This window comes from Pan troglodytes, chromosome 4 (genome assembly GCF_028858775.2).
Source record: "Pan troglodytes isolate AG18354 chromosome 4, NHGRI_mPanTro3-v2.0_pri, whole genome shotgun sequence".
Lineage (NCBI taxonomy): Eukaryota > Metazoa > Chordata > Mammalia > Primates > Hominidae > Pan > Pan troglodytes.
In genome coordinates, this window is record NC_072402.2 from 138,950,043 (window position 1) to 138,965,512 (window position 15,470).

Sequence of the window (15,470 nt, forward strand, 5' to 3'; positions counted from 1 at the left end):
TTGCCATGTGGCCCAGGCTAGTCTCGAACTCCTGAACTCAAGTGATCCACCTGCTTTGGCCTCCCAACGTGCTAGGATTACAGGCATGAGCCATTACACCCGGCCTAGTTTTCTTTAAATACACCGTGTTTGCTAGCTTAAATTTTGTGTTGTTTATTACTAAAGCAGAAAATAATTTAGGGTCTTATCCTGGATAAAATAGCCTTCCATCAGATGAGTACAAAGCAAGAACTTCATAAGAAATTGAAATGAAGATTCAAACTGTTAAAGAAATGATTTAGTTTCACTTTCCTATTAATTATTGAGTAAATATAAAACATCATTAATACTTTGTGGCCTCTCTCCGATGCCTACAAAGAAGGAATGGGTAGGCATTTATGGTTTATAGTTGCCTCATCATGTAACATATTATATCTCAGCTCTAAAAGAAAGTTCTATAGAAGATTATAGATAGAGATTTTGATAACTGGAATGTAGTATGGATATAGGGCTAGTGTACATATACATTTTGAAATTGCTCTTACAAGATTAAATACTATTATAGACCAGATGATGTAGTAAAATGGAATTTCACTTGCCATTGTGAAATAGGTGAAACAAATTCCAGTTTCCTTAGATTTCTTCCCTCTACTTCATGCAATTATCACTGATTTTATTTTTCATTTTAACAAGTAATTATTTATTGTGTGGATTTCTTAAAATTGATATTTAAACAATAAAATCCTGAAAAGAATATTTGGGTCCCCTTTTTCCCTCAGAGTCATAAGAGGCAAAACTGTGCTCTTAAGTCACTGCCAATGTAAAAACTGAAGTAACTAAAAACTAAAGAAAGAGAGAAGAAAGACTAGAATAAAATAGAAAAAAGTGAAATGGAAAGAGAAATAAAAGTGTATTTTTAACCTCAGTATTATCAATTATAAATGAAAATTTAAAATAGTATTGAAACTATAATGTTTCTAGAAATTAGGCTAACAAAGAAGTCAGAAAACCTTTGTGGAAAAGTGAATGATGTCAATAAAACATTAAATGAAATAATTAAATGTCTGAGTTAATTGAGACAGATGCTAGTTCCTTGATAGAACAACTTAATAAAGATCTATGCTTCCCAAAATAATTTATAAATTCAATGCAATTCCAGTGAAATCCATCATAAGTAGTTAAGGATCTAAAAATGGTTTCTAATATTAATATAGAAGAACAAGTTGCATGAAGAGCTAGGATAATTTTTAAAAAGAAAAATGAGGGAATGCCTTACATTATAGATATTAGTACATATTACAAATATGAAGTAAGTAAATCTATCTGAATGATTCAGGAACAGACTACCAGATAGAATAGAACCCAGGGTCAGATCCTCTTATATAAGACAACTTGGTCACAGGAGGTATCATAATAACTGGGGTTGGTGGAGAAGAGAGATTATTTAGCAAACGTTATTGGGGAGATTGGCTCACTATATACAGAAACAAAATCCCTATCTCATGTCATATAAAAACAACCTTCATATGTATGTAATAGGTGAATTTGAAATATTTGAATTGGAAGAGATGAAATAAATCTAGGTAAAAATATTCATATCATCTTAGTTTGGGTTTGGATTTCTTAACAAGGCTTTAAAGCACAAAAAAGAAAAATACAAACTGATGAATATTACTGCCTCAAAATTAAAGGATAGCACAGACAAACTAACAGATGACAGTGAGAAGCCACCTGCAGTATTTTAACTGACAAGATTAATATTTACATTATTCAAATAACTCTTGTAAATCAACAACAACAAAGCCAGGAGAGACAATAGGATTTTTTAAGACAAAGGAAATGGAAATTCAAAAAAAGGGAAAACAGCCTGAAAATAGCTTTAAATGAAGTTCAACCCGTTTAGTTGGTGAAACATACACTAAAATTAGTAAAGATGAGAGATTTGGGTAATATCAAGTGGAATAATAGGAAATCACATGTACAGCCTATTTAGAGAGCTTTCTGATAGTATTTAGTAAAATTTAATATATATGTACTCTATAATTCAGCAATTCTATTGGAGTGTGTAAGCCAGAAAACTCTTAAAGAGCTTTACAAAATGATGTATATAAGAATATTCATCCTGAGAAAGTGAAGAATAGGACTCCACTTACATATCCATCAGTAAAGCAATTGATAAAATGTGTAACATGTTAGTGAAGGATTATTATGCAGTGATCAAAAGGAGTAAGCTAGACATGCAATCACATAAATAAATCTCAAATGTTTTAAAAGAAAAAAGACAAAGATTTATAGTACGGTGATATACACAATATCTTATATTTATAGAAATATGCAAATATATAAATACACATTATGAAGGGAGAGAAGAGAGAATATAGGAAAGCTATTTGTGCACATATAGGGGAATAAGGGGTATAGAAAGAAGTGAGAATGAATACCAATTAAATGGCAGTTGTCTCTTCCAAGAGATTGTTTCAATTCATTATGTCATTATAGAATTGATTTAGCACTGAACAGTTGAAGTTGTTTAAAAATACTATTATTTCTTAGCCTTCCAAAATAATCAGTTGCCCATAGAATATGAAAGCTAAGAGTTTACTTGTAATTTTGAGTTGCAACAATATCCCTGAGACTTTACATTTTTAATAAGGTTGGTAAAAATTATGTAGCACAATGATTTCACTGAAAACAATTAGCTATTAAGATATTAATATATTGTCAGGTTAAAGTTAATGTTAAAAGGAAACCCAGAGAGATAAGCAAGACCAAAATCTACTTTTTCCTTGGGAATCCTGGAAAACTTGAACCTCTATTAATAAGCATGGATCCCTAAGAGCCACACCCTTGGAGTGAGAGTAAACTGGAAATGGATGAACCCTTGTGGGGAATTTCAGCCTTGAACTTGATATTTAGCCTTAAAGTTGATTTAAAGTGATCATTGACAGTTCTCCCAGGAACTGATAGAATCAAATGCAGATCTTTTATGAAATCTAACTTCTTTTTTTTTCGAGACAGAGTTTCGCTCTTGTTGCCCAGGCTGGAGTGCAATGGCACGATCTCTGCCCACTACAACCTCCACCTCCTGGGTTTAAGCGATTCTCCTGCCTCAGCCTCCCTAGTAGCTGGGATTACAGGCATGCACCACCACGCCCGGCTATTTTTTTTTTTTTTAAGTAGACATGGGATTTCTCCATGTTGGTCAGGCTGGTCTTGAACTCCCTACCTCAGGTGATCCGCCTGCCTCAGCCTCCCAAAGTGCTGAGATTACAGGCATGAGCCACCGCACCCAGTCAAAATCTGACTTCTTATAGTGAATGTGAATGTGACCTTACAGCTTTTTTTTTTTTTTGAGATGGAGTCTCGCTCTGTCGCCCAGTTTCTGAATGTTTGAACGTTTATTCACTCTAAGCCTCAAATCATTCATACAACTAATTTTTTATGTTCTTAACATAAACAGTCAAAGATAAGTGCATACACAAGAGAACGTGACACTATGAGTGAGAGCCAGCAGAAAAAAGGAACATAAAAATAAACTTGCAAGCATTTCAAATATTGTAATTATGAGACACAGTCTACAATATGCTAGGCACTTTAATTGAAATAAAAGTTAAACTTGAAGGTGTACAGGGAAAAATACTATAAAATTTGACAGATTAGAAAACAAAATAGAACTCCTAGAAATGAAAAACTATAATAATCAAAATTTTAAACCGACTAGAAAATTTAATAGAAGATTAGATATAACTAAACAAATAATTACTGAAAAGAAAGATAGATGAGGATATAATTTATCCAATATGTAGGTCAGAAAGTTGATAAGATGAAAAATACAGAAGAGAATATTAGAAACAGAGGACAAAGTAAAAAAGTTTAACATATGTTTAACCAGAACCCAAGGAGATAAGAGAAAAATTGTATCAGAAGCAATAGTTAAAGAAATAACAACTTGAATTCTTCAGAATTGATGAAAACTTCAACAAGCAGATTTAAGAGACCTAAATAAACCTAACAGGATAAACTTAAAAAGATATCCATATCTAGAAACATTATATTGAAAGCTCAGAAAACCAAAGAAAAAGAGAAATCTTTTTTTTCAAAAGCCATGGGAAAAGGACATTGAACCCTCAAACACATGACAGACTGACAGCTATGCTCCATGTTTCTCAACAGTAGCAATAGAAAATAATAGAAAGTAAGATATCTTTAATGTACTGAAGGAAGTTGGCAAACATTTCTACCTAAATGGTCTTTGCATGTAAGAGTCATCAAATGAGAGCATGAACTCAACTTGATATCAGTTTAATTTTAAATTATTCCAGATGACAAGAAAGAAGTAGCGTAAAGACATTTTATCTCTTAAATGTGACTTCTTATAGTTTTCCTCTTTGCCCATCCCTTGCAACAATTCTGGGTCCAAGAGTTTGACCTATCTCTGTTTCTAGCCTTCTTCATCTCTAATGACATTCACTTCTACTCTAGCTTAGTCACCTATAACCATGGCCTCTCTCTGGAGATGGTAATCTCTGAAAACTACATCAAGTCTGAAGTCACAAATTCAAATATACTTCTTTTAATCTGCAACTTATTATCTTTCCTGAAGAGCTTTAATCACCATTTATGCCAAATGTGACTCTATAGCCCAAACGTCTTTCCTCAACTGCATTTATGTAATAGAAGCTAATTTATATAACTGTCTATATGGATGTTCAAACTCATCCATTTAAAATTAAAACTGTTCCCTTCCTCAAAACTAAATATACCTTCACCAGCTCCATATCTATTCCTCTTTCTTCTGCTCTTCCTGTGTTTATCAGTTAATAGAACCAACAGTCACTCAGTTCCCTAAGCCTGAAGACAAAGTACATTTACCTTCATGCCTTTCTACCCCACTCCTTCTATGTTTATCACCACACCCCTATTGTTTTATCATTCTAATACAACCCCTTCACTGCATTTCTAGTTGAGGCCAATGTTTCCTCTTACTTGTATTATTGCAACCATTTGTAATCAATCTCTCACCTTTAATCTTATTCCTCTCTAATTTATTCTCAACTCTGAAACAGGATAATCTTTTTAAAAAGTAGAAACATAATCATGCCACTTTCCTGTTTCAATTATAATCCCTTTAATAACCCTGCATTTCTACTGGCATAAAGTCCAAATGCTTTGACATGGTTAAAAAATATATGCTTATCTTTCCAATTTCAACTCTTACCACTTCTCTCCTCTTGCTCTATGTCTTAGCCATATTGATTTTATTTTATTTCCTCCAAATACTTCTCTTTATTTGCATTTGCACAATCTTGTTTTTAGTTTTCCTGAACAATTTTACCCCATACCCAATTTTTGTTTAAAGTACTCCTATTAGTTTTTAATGTATCAACTTAGAGAATACTTTCTCCAGAAAAATCTATCTTGTATTTCCAAATTCTGGTTAGATGACCATCATCAATGCCCTTGTAGTAGCATGAACTTCCTTTATCATGACATTCATTGTGCTCTATTTAAAATACATGGTCATTTTTCTGTCTCCCTCTTGCATGGCAGGAACTATGTCTGTTTACCATTCTATCCCTAACACTTACGACCATTCCTTGCACAAAGTGTATTCTCAATAACTATCTGCTAAACTAATTAATTAATAGATATATAAACATATTTAGAATTGTGCCTCTGGAAAGCCTGGGTCTGCAAATGATGAAATTCAGTTTCACAACTAAACTGAGGTCTAATTTGTTCACATTTTAAAAAATGTTTAACTGGACTTGCTTTTAGATTAAAAACCAGAAATGTTTTATTTTACTCACTACTTCTGAGCATTTATTTTCTACTCCTGCCAGCTAAGTCTCCTACTGAGTATCCCTAAATAAATCATACCATTTATGCAGCTCAAAATGTCCAACCTTTCCAAAGCAACTGTTTTCATATACCAGGTTCATTTTCAAGTACATGATCTCATTCCTCTTTTCTAAGAGTAGTTGTGGAGAGAGCTAAGACCTCTAATTCTCATTTCCAATTTTCCTAAAAATCTCTTGCCTACTAAGTCAATTACATGTAAGAGTATTCTTCACTATCTTTAGTTGTTTAATATATTGTCTTCACAGAGAGATCATAACTCGTTTGAGGCAGGGGCTACATCTTAAATATGCTTCTTGTATCTACTACAGCTATAGCAGATTGTGGCTGATGATGGAAAGGTATTAGCATCACATATCACAAAAATGCAACTCGGAAAATAGGCATACAGAAGGAGCATATAATTTAAATTTATAGACAAACACACAAGAAAAATTAATATTTTGTCTGAAACGTATTGGAATTTATCTAAAACCTGAAAATCTGCAGAGTCGCATGGTGGCGCTGCAGGATAAGACGGTGAAATTTTTGTAACCGCAGATGCTCTGGTTTTCCTTAACCATGGGAACTGAAAGCGCTGGAATACCAGGAGAAAATAGTCTTTCGAAAGGTAGGGCACCATCAACACCTTCGCGACAGGATTACGAGTTTCTAGATTCCCAAAGGTCCAGGCTGATAGGTGAGAGGAGCAACTTTAAGAGCTGCTAGAGACTGAGTTGAAACGTTTACGCCAGAAAGACGTTTGGCTAAGGAGCCATGGAGCCGGGAAAGGGAAGAGCTCAGCCGACAAGGCAAGTGCTGCTTTTCTTTGTTTTCCTGGGAGGGTCTTTGGTGTATTCTGAGACCTGGAGCTATTCCATAGCAGAGGAAATGGAGGTCGGCACCTTTATAGCCAACGTGGTGAAAGACATGGGTTTGGATGTGGAAGACCTGGCTGCACGGGGGGCCAGAGTCATCTTTGACGACTATAAACCTTATTTGCGATTGGATCCACAGAATGGCGACTTGCTCTTAAACGAGCAGCTGGACCGGGAGGCACTTTGTGATCTCACAGAGCCATGTATATTGCATTTCCAGGTGTTATTTGAAAATCCGTTGCAATTTTTTCGGGCTGAGCTTTTGGTCAAAGACATAAATGATCACACTCCCACGTTCCTAAACAATCATATACTTCTAAAAATCTCCGAAGGTGCTACTCTAGGAACCTTATTCCAAATAGATAGTGCGCAGGACTTGGATGTGGGAAAGAATGGTGTTCAAAACTATACAATAAGTCCCAATCCCCATTTCCACCTTAAATTACGGGACGGCGATGAGGGCAGAAAATATCCAGAGTTGGTACTGGACCAATCCCTGGATCGAGAAAAGGAGTCTCAGCTTAGTTTAACGCTAACAGCCGTGGATGGCGGGTCTCCGCCCAGGTCTGGGACTACACTGATTAACGTTGTGGTCCTGGACATCAATGACAATGCCCCTGAATTTGAGAAGCCAGTCTATGAAGTTCATGTACCTGAGAGCAGCCCTCTGGACTCCTTGATCATCAAAGCGTCTGCTACAGATTTAGATGCAGGAATAAATGGAGAACTGTCTTATTCATTTTCCCACGTCTCCAGAGATGTACGGAAAACATTTGAAATCCATCCAATTTCTGGCGAAGTCTATTTAAAAGCCCCTCTAGATTTCGAGATTATTCAATCTTATATAATAAATATTCAGGCCATTGACGGTGGGAGCCTTTCTGGAAAATCAAGCATTTTAGTTCGGGTTGTAGATGTGAATGACAACCCGCCAGAAATAGCCATGACATCTCTTACCAGCCCCATACCGGAAAACTCTTCACCTGAGATGGTGGTCGCTGTTTTCAGCATACGAGACCAAGACGCTGGAGACAATGGGAGAATGGTTGGCTCAATTCAGGACAACCTCCCCTTCGTCTTGAAGCCTACCTTCAAGAATTTTTACGCTCTGGTAACAGAGCACCCACTGGACAGAGAGGTCAGAAATGAATATAACATCACCATCACCGTGACCGACTTGGGGACACCCAGGCTGAAAACCCAGCACAACATAACCGTGCTGGTCTCCGACGTCAATGACAACGCCCCCGCCTTCACCCAAACCTCCTACACCCTGTTCGTCCGCGAGAACAACAGCCCCGCCCTGCACATCGGCAGTGTCAGCGCCACAGACAGAGACTCAGGCACCAACGCCCAGGTCACCTACTCGCTGCTGCCGCCCCAGGACCCGCACCTGCCCCTCGCCTCCCTGGTCTCCATCAACACAGACAACGGCCACCTATTCGCCCTCAGGTCTTTGGACTACGAGGCCCTGCAGGCTTTCGAGTTCCACGTGGGCGCCACAGACCGCGGCTCCCCGGCGTTGAGCAGCGAGGCGCTGGTGCGCGTGCTGGTGCTGGACGCCAACGACAACTCGCCCTTCGTGCTGTACCCGCTGCAGAACGGCTCGGCGCCCTGCACCGAGCTGGTACCCCGGGCGGCCGAGCCGGGCTACCTGGTGACCAAGGTGGTGGCGGTGGACGGCGACTCGGGCCAGAACGCCTGGCTGTCGTACCAGCTGCTCAAGGCCACAGAGCCCGGGCTGTTCGGCGTGTGGGCGCACAATGGCGAGGTGCGCACCGCCAGGCTGCTGAGCGAGCGCGACGTGGCCAAGCACAGGCTAGTGGTGCTGGTCAAGGACAATGGCGAGCCTCCGCGCTCGGCCACCGCCACGCTGCAAGTGCTCCTGGTGGACGGCTTCTCCCAGCCCTACCTGCCTCTCCCGGAGGCGGCCCCCTCCCAGGCCCAGGCCGACTCGCTCACCGTCTACCTGGTGGTGGCGTTGGCCTCGGTGTCGTCGCTTTTCCTCTTCTCGGTGTTCCTGTTCGTGGCGGTGCGGCTGTGCAGGAGGAGCAGGGCGGCCTCGGTGGGTCGCTGCTCGGTGCCCGAGGGCCCCTTTCCAGGGCATCTGCTGGACGTGAGCGGCACCGGGACCCTATCCCAGAGCTACCAGTACGAGGTGTGTCTGACGGGAGGCTCAGGAGCAAATGAGTTCAAGTTCCTGAAGCCGGTGATTCCCAATCTCCTGTCCCGCGACAGCGACATGGAGAAAGCCCCACCTTTCTGAATGGTATGGAATGCAATTAGGGATCTGATTATGATGCAGAACTTTTAGAATGAGTCTATTCCTTTGAAATCTTATTCATTGTTATGCAGAGTTTTTCATTTTGGGTAACTGCATTTTACACAAGAGTTTTCAGAAGTTACAAGAATTTAAGTCTATTTTTTGTTGTTGTTTTAACCGTGAAAAAATTGAGAGAGCCGGAATTTGCTTAGTCATTGTTTTGAAATACAACCTCAAATAATATATTCACAAACACATTATTTTCCCTTCAAGTTTAATCGCACACTGGGTTCATTCATATTTTCTGAGTGTTCTGACTGTGGATCCTCTATCCAAAGCAGTTTTTATATAATTGAGAATATTATTATAGAGGTAAATGCATGATATGAATAAAAACATAATTGCTTGTTATCTGGTTAGGTTGGTTTCTGAGATGTTATCTAATTTAGGTTTCTGTCTTAAAAACCTATAATCTTTTCATTCTACTTTTCTGGCAAACATTGCAGAGAATTTTTCCTGTACTTAGGGTTTTTTTTCATAATTATTTGTGAACCATATATATGCTAGTAGAAGTTGTTTTATTTAAATAAATTCAAAACCTTGTTTGGATTAAGATGTATATATCCAGCTCATGCTCATTTCTTGTCTGAGAACTTCTCTATACTACCTAAGAGAGGTGATCACTAGTGTGATGCTTATTCCATTGCAGGCCTTCTTTTCTTACACACACACACACACACACACACAGTTTGTTTGTTTGTTTGTTTGTTTGTTTTAAGAGATGAGGTCTTGCCATGTTCCACGGGCTAGTCTTGAACTCCTGGCCTTCAGTGATCGTACCGCATCAGCTTCCCAAATTGTTGGGATTACAGGCATGAGCCCTGATCATTTTTTATTGGTCCTGTGATAGATTCCTGATTTAAGCTGGAATAGCTACATTCTCCAAACCCCTAAATTTGTGATTGAGATATAGTTCATCTACCTTTTCCTCTTGAATAAGTCTTGAACATGGGCTGAGGTAGCCATGTTTATAAGTTTCTAGATAGAGAGAAAAAGAGGAAAAGAAAATGGAAGGAAAGAGTAAAAGTGAAAAGGAATAAGAGTGGAGGAGGCAGAAGCCTAGAAAACAGTAGAGACTAAAACAGCTACTTAGTCCTAGACCTGTCCACCTAAGTTCAGTTCCTCCTAAGTCTCCAATGTCTAATTGCCCTTGGGTTCTACAGTAAGACTCCATTGGTAATAGTAAAATTCCTTTGTTTAACCTATCTTGAAGGGGGATTTCTTGAAATCAAAAGAGACTTGAAAGGTATGTACAACCTTGAGTACTCAATTAGACTACCATGAAACCCTGGTCTTTTATTGCATGCTTCTAATATTAACTTAATGAATGAAATACAGGATGTACAAGCCTAGAGATAACAAATCTATACTAGAGGCTTATGTAACAAAATTTAAATTTGTAAATAATTTATGAGGTCTTTCAACAGATAAATGCTACAAAGGGCTTTATGAAATGTCTCATTAACTTTACCTCCATTATTTTATATGTCCCATGATTACTTTTTAAATAATACTTTTTGTTTAAAAAATAATAATAACACTGAAATTGTAAGTTTTGGGTGTCTGTACCTTTTCTCAGGATCATCATACCCTCCTTAGCAGACTCGTTCTTTTAAAAATTACTTGCTAAGCTCAGTGTGAACAAAATTATTTTTGTCATGTAATGTAAAATATTCTTGCTTCATAAATAATCCCAATTTATCGATCATATGGATTGATTCATGATTTCAGTTATAGTAATAAATATTTAATTAATATACTCTATTGCTAGAAAACCTCATGAAAGAAATTTAAGTTTCTGCCAAGCCTAGGAGCTAAGATCTTAGAAAGAGGAAACTTTATCCTAGGAGCTAAGATCTTAGAAAGAGGAAACTTTATCCAAGAGATGAAAGATGGGAATGAAAAACTAACTTTGATTCATTGGGTTACTGACATAGGTACAAGCTTCTATCCCATTAATATTAAAAAATGCATAGACATTCAGGACACATTTTCTTGGACATGTAAATCCATAATAGTGAATTTGGACCCATGACCAAAATATTTCTATAAGGAAATTTGTCCATCAGATTTTGCCCATGACTGGCATGTTCTCATATTTTGAAAGTTTAATTAATCGAACTTGTTTGTATAGAAGAAAACATTCTAAAGTAGAATGTTGATTTGAGTTATTTATGCCTCAAGAGAAACCAATATGAACCACAATTCTTACACTTGGCTCATCCTTAGTTTTCTCAGTTAGCTAGATAATTAGAATGCCACAACACATAATAGTGTCTATTATTTAAACATTGTGAGTAAAACATTGGCTAAAGTTGGTACAGTTGGGAAGACCCACAAGTCTCCTCCCCCAAAATGTTTTCTCTTTCCTTAGAAGTAAAAATTTCAGTTCCATGCTAGGGTTTCAGTATTCCAATGAATCCACAAGAGATACATAATTGCTTACTAAAAATGAGTTGAGATCTTCTCCAGTTGGGAATATGCTTAACCTGCTATTTCAGGTGAACTTAACATATTTTCTTCTGCATTTTACTTTTTACTTTAACTTCAGCCTTTATAACCATGATCTTGGCTGGCTCCCTCTTCAAGGTCTCAGTGACTCTCAGCTTCAACATGTGTGTATCTCAGTATTAAAAATAGATGGTGATGCTCTTTATAAATTATTTTAGATACTGAAACAAGTCAACATAACAAGCTCACAGTCCTTAGGCAATATTCACAAATAAGTTATCCACAACTCCTTAGGCTACCTATTGAGTTTGCATAATAAACCAGATTTAGCTAGTATATCACTTAAGTTTACACTCCTGAAATGTTAGAATGAATCTCTTCAACTACTGTGCTAGCAGTCATTAGATCCATCAAAGAGAAGAGGCTTTCTTAACCGAAAATTGTGTTGCTGCAAGGATTGATTCCCAGAGCAGATTGCCTACCAACCCAACATAGGCATCCGGACCCTGAATGCTGTTGGTGTTGGAGAAATGGAGGCTGAAAAGGAGCACTTTCCTAGAATAAGACAAGTGCTGCTTCTCTTTGTTATGCTGTCTCAGACTTGTGCGGAGTGGAATATACTGTGCGGAGTGGAATATACTGTAGCAGAAGAAACAGAAAGTGGTTCTTTTGTGGCCAATCTAACAAAGGACCCAGGGCTAGAAGTAAGAGAAATATACCAGTGGAGGCCTCGGGTCATTTTTAACAATAACAAAAAATATTTTCAGCTGAAACTTCAGACCGGAGACCTGCAAGTAAATGAGACATTGCATCGGGAAGAATTGTGTAGACTCACTGAGCCTTGTGTGCTGCAATTCCAAGTGTTACTGGAAGAACCTTTGGAGGTTTAAACTTTTGGTCAGTGACATAAACACAATTCCCCTGTATTCCCAGAAGCAGAAATTATTTTGAAATCATGGAAAATACTCCTCCAGGAACTGTGTTTCCTCTGAAAAATACACAAGATTTGGATGTGGGCATCAATAACATCCAAAACTACACCATCTACCCCTACTCCCATGTCCACGCTCTCACCCAAAATGGCAGTGAAGGCAGAAAATACCCAGAGCTGGTTCTGGACAAAGCCCTGGATCGGGAGGAGCAGGCTGAGCTCAGGTTAACTCTCATGGCAGTAGATGGCGGGACTCCTCCCAGAACTGGGACTGCTCTGGTCCTCATTGAAATCTTGGACATCAATGACAATGCACCTGAGTTTGTGTAGCCACTCTATCAGGTGCAGATATCAGAAAACAGCCCCCTGGAGTCCCTTGTTGCCACTGTTTCCGCTAGAGATTCAGACATAGGAATTAATGGTGAGATATTCTACTCATTTTTTTATGGTGATGAGATTTCTAAGACATTTGCACTTAATGAACGAAGGGGAGAAATTAAAATAATCAGAAAACTAGATTTTGAAAAAATTGTGTCATATCAGGTGGATATTAAAGCCTCTGATGGGGCAGGTCTTTCTGGAAAATGCACTGTCATAATACAGGTGGTAGATGTCAACGATAACGCTCCGGAACTGATCATGGCTTCATTCACAAGCCCCATCCGCGAAAATTCTCCCGAGACCGTTGCAGCTCTTTTCAGCATTCAAGACCGCGATTCTGGGAAAAACGGAAGAATAGTTTGCTCAATTCAAAATGATGTTCCGTTCATGCTGAAACCTTCCGTTGAGAATTTATACTGGCTGTTAACAGAAGGACCACTGGACAAAGAGATTAGAGCCGAGTACATCATCAACACAGCCACGGACTGGGGACTCCTAGGCTGAAAACCGAGTACAACATAACGGTGCTGGTCTCCTACGTCAATGACAACGCCCCCGCCTTCACCTAAACCTCTTACACCCTGTTCGTCCGCAAGAACAACAGCCCCGCCCTGCATATTGGCAGCGTCAGCACCGCAGAGACTCGGGCACCAACATCCAGGTCACCTACTCGCTGCTGCCGCCCCGGAACCCGCACCTGCCCCTCGTCTCCCTGGTCTCCATCAACACAGACAACGGCCACCTGTTCGCCCTCAGGTCGCTGGACTACGAGGCCCTGCAGGAGTTCGAGTTCCGCGTGGGCGCTTCAGACCGCGGCTCCACGGCGCTGAGCAGCGAGGCGCTGGTGCGTGTGCTGGTGCTGGACGCCAACGACAACTCGCCCTTCGTGCTGTTCCCGCTGCAGAACGGCTCCGCGCCCTGCACCGAGCTGATGCCCCGGGCGGGCCGCCAAGCCGGGCTACCTGGTGACCAAGGTGGTGGCGGTGGACGCTGACTCGGGCCAGAACGCCTGGCTGTCGTACCAGTTGCTCAAGGCCACGGAGCCCGGGCTGTTCGGCGTGTGGGCGTACAATGCACTGCCAGGCTGCTGAGCGTGACACAGCCAAGCACAGGCTGATGGTCCTGGTCAAGGACAATGGCGAGCCTCCGCGCTCGGCCACCGCCACGCTGCGCGTGCTCCTGGTGGATGGCTTCTCCCTGCCCTACTTGCCGTTCCCTGAAGCGGCCCCGGCCCAGGCCCAGGCCGACTTGCTCACCGTCTACCTGGTGGTGGCGTTGGCCTTGGTGTTGTCGTTCTTCTTCTTCTTGGTGCTCCTGTTCGTGGCGGTGCGGCTGTGCAGGAGGAGCAGGGAGGCCTCATTGGGTCGCTGCTCGGTGCCCGAAGACCCCTTTCCAGGCATCTGGTGGACGTGAGCGACACCAGGACCCTATCCCAGAGGTACAAGTATGAAGTGTTTCTGAAGCGAGGCTCCGGGACAAATGAATTCAAATTCCTGAAGTCTGTTATCCCTAAGCATCCGGGCGCTGTGAATGATGGGAGGAAAAGTCCAACTTTGTAAATGGTTTTGGATTCAATTAAGAATCTGTAGATTTCTCAGAGCATTTAGGATAAAGGTTAGTCCTTTATCAATATATTAAGTCTCTGTTATGTTTTTTGTGCTATATAGATTTTCTAAGATTTTGCTGATTTCATTTTCCTACTTAAGATTAGACATTTTCTTTGATTATTTGTTCATACTTAGTCTCCTTTTATCATGTCCATTTTGATGAATACAACTTTCAGGTTTACTCATTAATGAAAAGTAATATTTGTTCAATTTATCAACTTTTCAAAATCACAGGCTGTTGACTTGAAGACTCCAGCTCCGTTCTGTTTCATTAAAGAAAGCTTTTCTAAACTTTTGATGCTTAGAAGACAGGAACGATGATATAGTGATTATTAGTACATAGTCTATTGATTCTGTCTTATGCTTACCTGTCTTGAATTTTTAAATGGAGAAGCGTCTGCAAAAATTGCATCGTTTTATTTCACAATAGCTTGAAGTGGGAAAGACTACATTTTCCCCCAAACTTAAAGACTTTTCTGCTCTTTTTATAACCTTCACTCCATAACATATATGAGCATTATTATTACGATTATTGAGACAGAGTTTCACTCTTGTCGCCCAGGCTGGAGTGCAATGGCGTGATCTGGGCTCACTGCAACCTCGCCTCCCCGGTTCAAGCGATTCTCCTGCCTCAGCCTCCCGAGTAGCTGGGATTACAGGCTCCTTGTTTTAGTAGAGATGGGGTTTCACCATGTTGGCCAAACTCAAACTCAGACCAGTTTGGCTGGTCTCAAACTCCTGACCTCAGGTGATACACTCGCCTCTGCCTCCCAAAGTGTGGCATTACAGGTGTGAGCCACCTTGCCCGGCCATACGAGCATCTTTAGTGATTATTAGATTATCTCAAGATTTTAAAATCATAGCTCCCTTTTGTAGTGTCTATCTAGCCCACCTGATCTTTTTCTGGAAAATTCTCCCTGTCTGTGGCTGAAGTGTAATGTTGCAGCCACATTTATTTTATATGACCCACCTCCTTCTGTGATCTCAAACACAAAAATAAGATGATCCTAGCTGGCCTAATCTGATTCTCTCTGTTTAAAAAAAAATGGCTTTAAGAACCAGATACAACATAGTCTCTTTGT

General features: G+C 40.0%; 1 protein-coding gene and 1 pseudogene across 1 annotated transcript; both read left to right on the forward strand.

The window, feature by feature from the left end:
• The first annotated feature begins 1,642 nt into the window (after positions 1-1,642).
• Positions 1,643-9,567, forward strand: LOC107974885 (protocadherin beta-18). Its single transcript, XM_016953954.4, has one exon. It carries the CDS (start codon positions 6,595-6,597, stop codon positions 8,959-8,961), a length of 2,367 nt encoding a protein of 788 aa, XP_016809443.3. The 5' UTR covers positions 1,643-6,594; the 3' UTR covers positions 8,962-9,567.
• A 1,098-nt stretch (positions 9,568-10,665) lies between these two features.
• On the forward strand, positions 10,666-14,340 carry LOC462136 (protocadherin beta-15-like; annotated as a pseudogene).
• The last annotated feature ends 1,130 nt before the right edge of the window (positions 14,341-15,470 follow it).